We start from the raw sequence: 9,912 nt of genomic DNA, 5'->3' as shown, positions 1-9,912 counted from the left end.
GATTGGCACAGATGTTAGCTCAGGGCAAATCTTCCTCAAGCAAAAAAAAAGAGGAAGATTAGCAACAGATGTTAGCTCAGGGCAAATCTTTGTCAGCAAAAAAACTTAAAGTGTGAGCAGCCTCTAGTGGCCCCAGGGAAGTTTCCCAGCATTCTCCAACTTTTCCTAAGGCCAAAAGAGCGAAGGACACTGGTGAGGAAGGGGAACCTTGGAGCCAGATGGGCCCTCTCCCCCCAGCCAGCACCCCCTGGGAAATAAATTTCTGTGACAGCTTACGTTTGTTTAAATTTTGCAAACTAACCCGTCTCACCTACACGTTTGGCTGAGCGCACGTTTCTTTCTCATAATCTTCAGTGTAGGAAGCGCTCCAGAACCTCGCTGCACCTTTTCCCAGGGACCCACGAACTCTGAGAAGCGTGGAGTTAAACAGAACCCACGTTCTGAGAATCAAAGTGAAAGCTCAACTCCTTTGGAACTCAAGCTCGGTCTGTGCCCAAGGATGGAATAACATGAACAAGCACAGAAAATAGCGTGGTCTCCATACCGCGGTGTCTTGCCCAGCAAGAAGTGCGGGGTAATGTGAGGCTCAGAAAGAGCCGAACGAAAGCCCCCGAGTGACTGTCCGGCCTCAGCCTGAGGCTGAAGTCTGTACTCTTGAGGACGCAGGCAGCAGAGTGGACAGCCGGCACATTCCCCTCCCTGGGCTGACCTGCCCCTTTCCACTCTGTTCAGAGAAGAGATAGTCTGACCTTAAAAAGATAATAATAATAAGTCTTTCTGCTTCTGATTTCTTGCCTACCACTAAGGCTCTGGGTCTAGGCTAGGAGGAATTGTAGGACAAGAAGCAAGCCTGGTCTTCCCAGCGCCCTTGTGGGCAAACACCAGGCCAGGACATCTGCAGAAGTTAAAGACCACGCTCCAGTGAGCCCACTCGAGAGGAAGCAACAGCCTCTCGCTGATGGGCCTGGCACAGGATCCCGCGTCACGGAGTGCCTCTTATGAGACACCGGGAGGGAGACAGCGTGAGGACTGCAGGTCGGGACGTCCCCGGGAGGAGGGGCAGCTTAGATTTGGTTCGAGTAAGGACAGGGAGCAGCAGCCTCAGCTTCCCTGCTCTGTTAGGTTGGCCGAGATGACTGAAGCAGCAGGGTGTGGCGGTTACTCGGGCGTGGTGGCAGGGGTGGGGGAAATACTGTGCCAAGTACATTTTTAATATTGATAAAACAAAGCTATGTGGGAGGGAGGAATATTCTCAAAGATTAATCCACAGGAGAAAAATCAAAGCCCAGCCTGCAACCTGATAAAAACAGACTCACTGTAGTTAGACCCCACCCTGGAACTGATATCAAATCTAACTCTACGGGTCAGTGATTCATTCTGCAAACCCTGGGGAACAGGAAGGATTAACTTTAAGAGGCTGACTAAGTCATCTCCCGATGGCTTGGGTGATTCCACTTTCAAAGATGGATCTGAACCCTTACATCCCTACCATGGAGAAACCCCCGTGCTAATATCCTCCCGATACTCAGAGGTGTGGCTGCAACGGGGGTTAGAACTTTGAATGACCTCCTCGCCAGGTAGAAAATAGCATTGCCCCAGTCCTCCCCGATGCTCTGCCACTGCTCCTGCTTCCCTGGCTCCTCCCTGGGGACCCCCAATGTCCCCATGCCCAACAACAACTCACACAATACCTGGGGCAGCTCCCCACCCAGCCGTGTTCATTCTGGTTGGCCGGTGCCCCTCAGCAACTGGGTTGTTGACGATTCTGAGCATCAAGGCCACCTGTAGAAGTGCACATGGGCAGTCACAGCATTATTGACTTGAGACAATGACCTCGGGAGCTGGAAGAACTTTGGTGTTATTATAATGCCATCAGATTTATCCCCCTTAATCACAAAACAGCTTTGCAGAGCTTCACTGTGGTCGATCAGGAGGGGGTCATGGAAAGTTCTCGTAGGGTCTGCCACCTGCTAGTCGTGACTGTCATTCCTTCTCTCTACCCTCTATTTCCTTGCCTTTTCCAAAGAAGGGTGTAGGCCAGCCTAGGGGTTTCTAACACTGGCTGCACGGGAGAGCTACCCGGGAGCCTTTGAAAAAGCCCCGTGCCCAGAGATTCCCATTTGACTGATCTGGGAGCAGGGCATCTGTGCCGGTTTTGAGTTCCTGGTGATTCTCTGTACAGTCAGTGTGCAGAGCCATTGCACTAGCCAAACATAAGGCCCTGGCACCAGGGCTACAATTCAGCTGCTCCTCCCATGTCACCTATGAAAACCATTTGCTTTCCAGGGCTGACGATAGGTGCTGGCTGCAGTCTGGCCCAGGTGAAGGACATCTTGGCTGGGAGGGTTTCCGAGCTCCCAGAGGAGAAAACTCAGACGTACCGAGCCCTCCTGAAGCACCTGAAGAGGCTGGCAGGCCAGCAGATCCGGAATATGGCAGTACGTCCTCTGGGCCAAGCCTTAGGCACACCGCGCCGATTTCTTAATATCACTGAAATATTGAAACGGGGATCGGCAGAATCAGTATGCAAAAGGGTCCCAGCAGGCTGAAACGACTGGCACAATAAATATTTAACATTTAACACACATTATTTAATGACATGTTTAAAAGAAGAATCTAAGTCAAAATCAAGAGAATAGCCAAGTAGCCATATAGGTGGGAAAAAGATGTCACGGTTTTGCTAATTTCTTGATAAGACTGTGGAAGAATCTAATTTAGTCTTAGGCTGCACTACAGAAGTATAGCACCTAAAATCAGGACTATTCTTCAGCACAGTTGGAGAATAACGCTCAGATCCGGGAGGCACACTTTAAGGTCTGGTTATTTTTGACTTTGGAAGAAAGCAGAAGAGACCTCGTTAGGTTTTCAAAATACACCTGCTTCCTCTCCTACATGCCCCAAATGGTGCCTTAGAAATCCTTGGGGTGTAGGAATCTGGGGAGGACGTGTTTCCCCTGAAAAAGCTCTTCAAGTGATTCCAAAATGCCCCTTCCCGTCCAGAACTCTGGCTGACACCCTGGAGCCTGGCGAGGAGACGGTGACAGGAGAATGAGGGGTTGGAAACCACATCAGAGAGAGGAATGGCCGGGGTGGGCAAAGTCAGAGCGATCACAAGAACGGCCTTCAAATACTTCTAGACTCTGAGGACAGACCGATTTATTTCACACACTCACATAGGGCAGGAGTATGACTGACACGTGAGAGTCCAGGCAGGTGGACTCCAGCTCCATGGAAACAAGAACTTCAAAATCGAGCTGTTCATCGAGGACTGGGGGTTCTCCGTCCTCACCCACGTTCCAGCCCAGACCACAGCTACCCGGCGGGCACTGTGGATTCCATCACTATGTGGGGAGGACTGTACCGAGTTGAATGGCCAGTCATTTCCCTCCCGAGTTCTGAGATGCTACAGGCTCAACCAGAGCCGAGTGGAGCTCCAGGAAGAGGAAGAGGGCAGCTCTCTCGGTGGTGGGGATGCCCAGAACCCCAGCCTGGCCCAAGTGAGGTCCAGCAGTTTCAGAGGCCATGGGGGAGGAGGCTGAGATGCTGCCGTACCCAGGGCAGGACGGCATCTCTGTACCCAACACCACGGCCACCTGCACTGTGGTCAAGGTTGAGAGGAGGTGGTTCAGAACTGCCACTGAGCCTCGCTGCTTGGATTGGAATCCCAGGCCTGCCCCTTCCAAGCTGGGAGACCTTGCTCAAGTTTCATAATTTCTCTGTGCCCCAGTGTCTTCATCTGTAAAACGGGATGATGGCATCAATCTCACTGGGCTGTTGTGAGGATGAAGTGGGTAAACATGTGTGAAGAGGTTAGACAGCAGGTGGAACTTACCAAACGCCACACCAGTGTTGTTTGCCATCAATTCCTCTCCCCACTCAAAGCTGCGGGTGGGAGGGGGTCCTCCCCGAAGGTCTGAGTCCCTCTGCAAAGGAGACCAAGCTTCCTCTGGACACCTCCACCACCAGAGAGGACCATGAGCAGGTGCCTGGGGGCGTGGGGTTTGAGGGATAAGATGACCGAGGCTATCCCTCTCTCTCCTTAGTCCTTAGGGGGACATATCATGAGCCGGCACTGCTATTCGGATCTGAATCCAGTTCTGGCTGTGGGCAACACCGCCCTCAATCTGATGTCCAAAGGTAAGCTGCCTTGGAAGGCTGTGAACAGCACCTGGAGATTTTTTGTCTTTTTTAAGGAACTGCTCCAAGTGAGAGCCCAGGTCTCTGGCTCTCGAACCACCATGGGGAGCTCAGGCTCCTGGAGAAAAGCACAGTGACCCAAGGAGGTGGCCAGTGCTTCTTTCTGGCACCACCCACCACACACACACACACACACACACACCCCCCCAGGCCACAGCTCAGCCCTTGTGTCAGCCAGGGCGGTGTGCGGCGGCTGAGGCGAAGGCTCTGGGGCTGAGGACCGCTCCCCCCTCCTCTTCATGGCCCCCCTCCAGGGACTGTGTGGGAACCACAAGTCTGGTGAGGAGCACTGCAGACACCCAGGCCCCCTGGGGCAGGAGGAAGGCAGTGATTAACTTCCATGCCGGCTTGGGCCGCTCCATGCTACACTACGCTTGTCTCCCTGTCTGGGAGCCCCAGTCTGTCATTTCCATACAGTGTGCTTGCCTCTTCCCCATCAGGCCGCCTCCCAGGGCCTCTCACTACCCCTCCCATGGCTCCCCCTACACCAACTCATCAAACACCCATTCCCTCTGTCCCTCCCACTCAGCGGGTCTGTCCTTCACTCCTTGGGGCTAACACAGCCCGGGCTCTGGGGTGCCGGGAGCGAGCACAAGCTGCCTGGCCTGAGCTTGGGGTGGGGGGTGTCCCACCAGGAATCATATCACAGGCATCGCAGCCCTCCCGCAGGGTTTGTTGGCTAACACACTCCCATCCCCCATTGGCGGGAACTCAGAAGCGCGGGGAGAGACTTGGTGGCAGAGGACAAACTCGCTCTCCCCTGTTCAGCTTTGCACGGGGCCCGCCCTTGAAGGAGGAAAGCAAAAGCCTCACCCCTGCTCGGCCCGTCAGCCATTTTGCTGAGTCCTCCAGCCCCGTGGTCCAGGACGACCCCAGCTCGCCCCCTAAGACCCAGAGAGAAAAAGCCTAGACTCTGGGGCCTCAGGACAGCAAGGACGGCCCAGCCTCCACGCAGGGCGCCCCACACTAGTAGGAAGGGCAGTAGTTGGGCTCTTCTCTTGGGCTGTTGGAAAACAGCTGACGGTCTCTGTTCTCCCAGCTCTACCAAAGCCACTCCACCCTCAGCGCCCCCAGCGCCCGCGGGGCCGGTGGACGAGCTGGCCGACCAGGCAGTGGGCAGGCGGCAGCGGCCAGCAGGGCTCCCCGGGCCTCCTTCTCCGCCGCACCCTCTGCCAATCGGCACAAGTGCCAGGGCACGAACCCGCGACAGATGGCGAGGCTGCGCTTTGATCTCCCACCGCACCTCCTGGGGAGCCACAAACCGCTTGTTCTTTCACTCTTTAATAATTTTATTGAGGTCATATTGGCTTATGACTGTGTCAATTTCAGGTGTCCATTATTATGTATCAGTTTCTGCATAGACTGCATCGTGCTCACCACCGAGAGTCCAGTTCATCCATCACCATAGTATGTCCCTCTTCCCCTTTCACCCTCCCCTCACCCTTCCCTTCTGGTAACCGCCAATCTGTTCTCCTTAGCTATGTGTTTGTCTGTCTTCACACGAGTGAAATCATGCGGGGTTTGCCTTTCTCTGTCTGACTCATTTCTACGTCAGACTAAAAAGCTTCTGCCCAGCAAAGGAAACCATCAACGAAACGAGAACACAACCGCCTTCTAAAGCCAGAGGGCACGCTCTGACCACTAAGTGGTAACAACTGGGCTGAAAGGAGGTTTTGTGAATTGTTCTCTCTGCTCTAACGGTGGAGGTATCCGCTGTAGGAGCCAAAAGCAGCAGCAAGAACAAAAAGCAAATCCACTGATTCCAACTCTGATAACAGTGGAGACGAACCCCGTCTCGGCTGAAGTGACGCCCTTATCTTGATCTTAGTATCAGACGACTTAGATTTAGTCACCCAGCATCTGCTGAGAGGTGACCGTGCTGGCCTGGCGGCCTTGGGGCGGAGGAGCCCAGGTTCCAAGAGCATGTCCAGCCTGAGGAGGGGACGGGGAGCCCTGGGTGGCCACATGCTCAGACCTCAGCATCGCTTGGTGCAGAGGAACGTGGCCTTTTCTTCTTTGCTGCTGACGTTTAAAGTACAGAATAATCTCACATTCCTTGTTGTGACCGTGCAGAAATGTCATTTTCTTCCACAGAAGGGACACGGCAGATTCCTCTAGACAGAGATTTTCTTGCTGGGTTGGCAAGTGCAGACCTTAAGCCAGAGGAAATTTTGGAGTCAGTGTACATCCCTCACTCTCAAAGGGTAAGAACTCGCTGGTCGCTTCTGAGAACTGTTTTTCCCTTCCCGAAACTGCGTCCAGTCATCTTTGGAAATCTGAAAGCAGATGGAAGGAAAATAGCTCTGCCCTGAAAACCTGTTTCCTGCCTGCTGTGGCCTGGCCCGGCCCCGAGGCCCTCACCCTCGGGCAGGCAGCTCCGGGGGTGGATTTGGGGTTGTTTCAGCTGTGGGGCAGGGCCTGTGCAGGCCACAGTCGTGCTTCCAGGCCTGCTGATGTCCAGGGGTCGACTCTGGGAGGCAGAAATTAAAGCTCTCTGGCTGTGGAGAGAGCTACTCTGCCTGACCCATAGGGAGAGGGAGGCTGGGGCCAGGCCTCCCCGTGCCCCCCTCCTCCAGCTAACCCCAGCGGTTCACAGGAGCCTGAGGGCCTCCAGACGCTGACTGACTCAGGATCTCTGGGGGTGAAAGGAGGGGCCCTCTCTCCTCACTCCCTCTTCCCTGTGCCTCTCCCCAAAACTGTGCCTGAATCCAATCTGAGAAGACACTTCCTGAGAGAGGCAATACCACACACACACACACACACACACACACACACACACACACAGACCCAAAGCCCGGACTCGGCTTGGTTATGCAAAAAGTCTTATACTAAGTCCTGCCTTCAGCCATGTAGGAGCTTCATTTATTTTTCCCTTGGAATGGAAACTCCGAAGTGTGTTCCCAGTCAAATGTGCATCTGCATAAAGGCCCCAGACAGAACAACAGGCAGACTCAAACACAGCGCCGTCAGTGGCCACGCAGATGGAACGCACTGGAGGCACAGGCCACCTCCGTTAACCTCATGTCAGCACACCAGCCGTCACGGTGCCAAGGGGTCAGTGGGGCAGCCATCACCCTCCTGACTCTTGTTCCTGATGCAAGATTCCCCAGGTCACTGTTGGAAAGTTTTAGTCAACTCCTTTACGAGCTTTGCAAAATGGAAAAGTGACCGTTTCTACAAACCAAGAAATGTGGTGGGTCTCTTTTGCACTTTAAGTAAATCACATTTAAAAGCATATGTGTTGGGGGGCTCTTCCATCCTCATGGGGACAAAGACATCTGAAGGCGAGAGGGAAGGGCACCTGGAAAGAAGGGCTTGTGGAAATGACCCAGGCATTCCATGTGAGGCATCCTGGCCTCCCCAGGGGAGGACCTTGGGCGGACATCATTCTCACTTGGAACAAGAAGGCAGCCAAGTTCTCTCTGATTGTGCCAAGTGTCTTTTGTGTCCCTTTCGATTGAGTCTAAGTGATCAATTAGTGGCACCAAGAAGCGGAAACCATGTCAAAGCTTTGACATATCATATAACTTCATGAGTTTTGTCTCCACAGTGGGAATTTGTGTCAGCCTTCCGACAGGCTCAGTGCCAGCAGAATGCCTTGGCCGACGTGACGGCTGGCATGCGAGTCCTCTTCCAAGAAGGCACGGACACCATTGAGGACCTGAGCCTGGCTTACGGAGGGGTCGGGGATGCCACAATCAGTGCACAGAAATCCTGCCAGCAGCTCCTGGGCAGGTAAGCGACGAATGCTGCCCCCCCGAGGGTGAAACTTGGCATCACAGAAGCAAGTGGAAGCTTGGCTGCAGCAGGAGCTGGTGAAGTGCTAGGAGGGTGGAAACTCCTCTGGGGGGCATTACTAGTTGTTCCTTCTGTAATTTCGCTAAATGAATCAGATCTTATTTGACTGTGATTAATTAAGCACCACTCTTTGGGTGAGCGATACACCAAAAATGGCCCAGGACTGTGTGCAGCCCCATTCTCTTGTGTTCATCAATCCCCAGCAAAGCCACGCCAGGCCACATCCACGTGGCGCCTGCAGCTCCCGCTGCCCAGGACCCCCTCCCTCTGCCTCAGTGAGGCAGTGTCCGAGTCTGAGTCCTGTGCAGTTCGTGATGGAATGGGCCCTAATGGTCTACTTCTTTAATGCCTGGCTCTGGCTCTTGAACATGCTTGGTTCAGGTTGCAATGGGACAGGTGCCATCCCCAGCCTGCCATGACCCTCGGGCCACTGGGCACAGCCTCCCAGGCCCCGGTTTTCCTGAAGGGCTTGGTGAGGTGATTTTGAAGTTCCCTTCCAACTCCTAAAAGGAGACTTGGGCTCTCCAGCTTATCCCCATGCAATACCCAGCACGCACCGCTCGATTGGAACTGCTCGTCAGCTGGTTCCTCCTGCCTGCAACCTTCCCAGGCGCTGGAATGAGCCAATGCTGGATGAGGCTTGCAGGCTGCTCCTGGACGAAGTCTCCCTCCCAGGCGGGGCTCCGGGGGGCAGTGTGGAATTCAAGAGGACTCTGGTGGTCAGCTTCTTTTTCAAGTTCTACCTGGAGGTTCTGCAGGAACTGAAGAAGCCGGGCAAGCTGCTCTCTGTGCCCGTAAGTGCTCTGGCTTCTGCATGCTCCTTGCTGCCGTGAACTCCCAGCTTTCCCACCGCTTTTGCAGACCGTCTTGTGGGCAGCCTGCCCCGTCACCTGTCACTTGTTCCGGCTCAGGCCTGGTCAGTTCCTAGCCATCCCTCCTTCTGGGATTCCGCCCCCCCAGGGCCACTCCCTGAGGGTCAGGATGCTGCAGATGTGTACTGCAGGCCCAGAGCAGTGAAACAGGGTCCTCTGCCTCTGGTACACGATGTGGTTCCTTTTAAAATCAACCTTATTGAAGTATTATTAAATGTAATAAAATGCACCTAGTTAAATTCAGCGGTTTTGACAAATGTGTAAACCCGTGTAGCCACCAGCTCCAAGAAGATCTAGAGCATTTCCATCACCCCAAAAATTCTCCTTTGGCCCCTCTGCTGTCGGCCCTCAGGCAACTGCTGACCTGCTTTGTGGACTATAGATTAGCTTTGCCTGTTCTAGAATTTTAAACTCAATATGAAATATAAAATTGAATTTTATTTTTCAAAAATACCAAAACTTACTCTTATGCTAACATTTAAGTAGCTTCTCTCCAGATTTTCTGATTGTAAACTTCTGGAATAAGTCAAGCAAAGTAAAACATCCTCTCTCTCTTTCCTCCTCCGACCGTGATTGTAGCTCTCGCCCTGCCTTGCACAACCCATCTGCCCACCGCACCCCACCCCGCCGTGCAGGGTTCCTAAAGCGTCTGGTTTTCATTCACTCCGTGAAGCCCCTCACCAGCCACATTCACCAGGATCGTCCTTGCTGCCGTTTAATTCCTGAATCAAGACACTTGATGTGTTTCAGTGACACCCAGAGAGGCGTCCTGATTTTACTGCTCTTCCAGAACAGCTGAGTTCTGAGAAGAGCAATCAGGACGGGGGCTCTTTGTGTCCAGTGAACTCCAGCCCATTCTGGGAGGGCTTGTCCAGCCCCAAACGTCCTGGCTTCTCCCCCTGCCTCTGCGGGCCAGCTGGCTGGCAGGCCTCTCCCTCCTCTGGGTGGCTTGAGATCAGGTTCAAACCAGTCAGTCCAGTTCCACATCATGTGCAAAGGGAGGGAGGGCAAGAAATGTTCAGATAAAAAGTGAAATCCTGGGGGG

General features: G+C 53.7%; 1 protein-coding gene across 1 annotated transcript; it reads left to right on the top strand.

Moving 5' to 3' along the window:
* Positions 1–54: 54 nt before the first annotated feature.
* LOC124234537 (aldehyde oxidase 2-like) lies at positions 55–9,786 on the top strand. Its single transcript, XM_046651879.1, has 7 exons — positions 55–1,035; positions 2,287–2,438; positions 4,044–4,137; positions 6,292–6,401; positions 7,748–7,932; positions 8,606–8,789; positions 9,447–9,786. Exons 1-7 carry the CDS (start codon positions 999–1,001, stop codon positions 9,591–9,593), a joined length of 909 nt encoding a protein of 302 aa, XP_046507835.1. The 5' UTR covers positions 55–998; the 3' UTR covers positions 9,594–9,786.
* The last annotated feature ends 126 nt before the right edge of the window (positions 9,787–9,912 follow it).

This window comes from Equus quagga, unplaced genomic scaffold, assembly GCF_021613505.1.
Source record: "Equus quagga isolate Etosha38 unplaced genomic scaffold, UCLA_HA_Equagga_1.0 85581_RagTag, whole genome shotgun sequence".
Classification (NCBI taxonomy): domain Eukaryota; kingdom Metazoa; phylum Chordata; class Mammalia; order Perissodactyla; family Equidae; genus Equus; species Equus quagga.
Note: the sequence above shows the minus strand (reverse complement) of the source record. Positions and strands in the feature narration are given on the sequence as shown.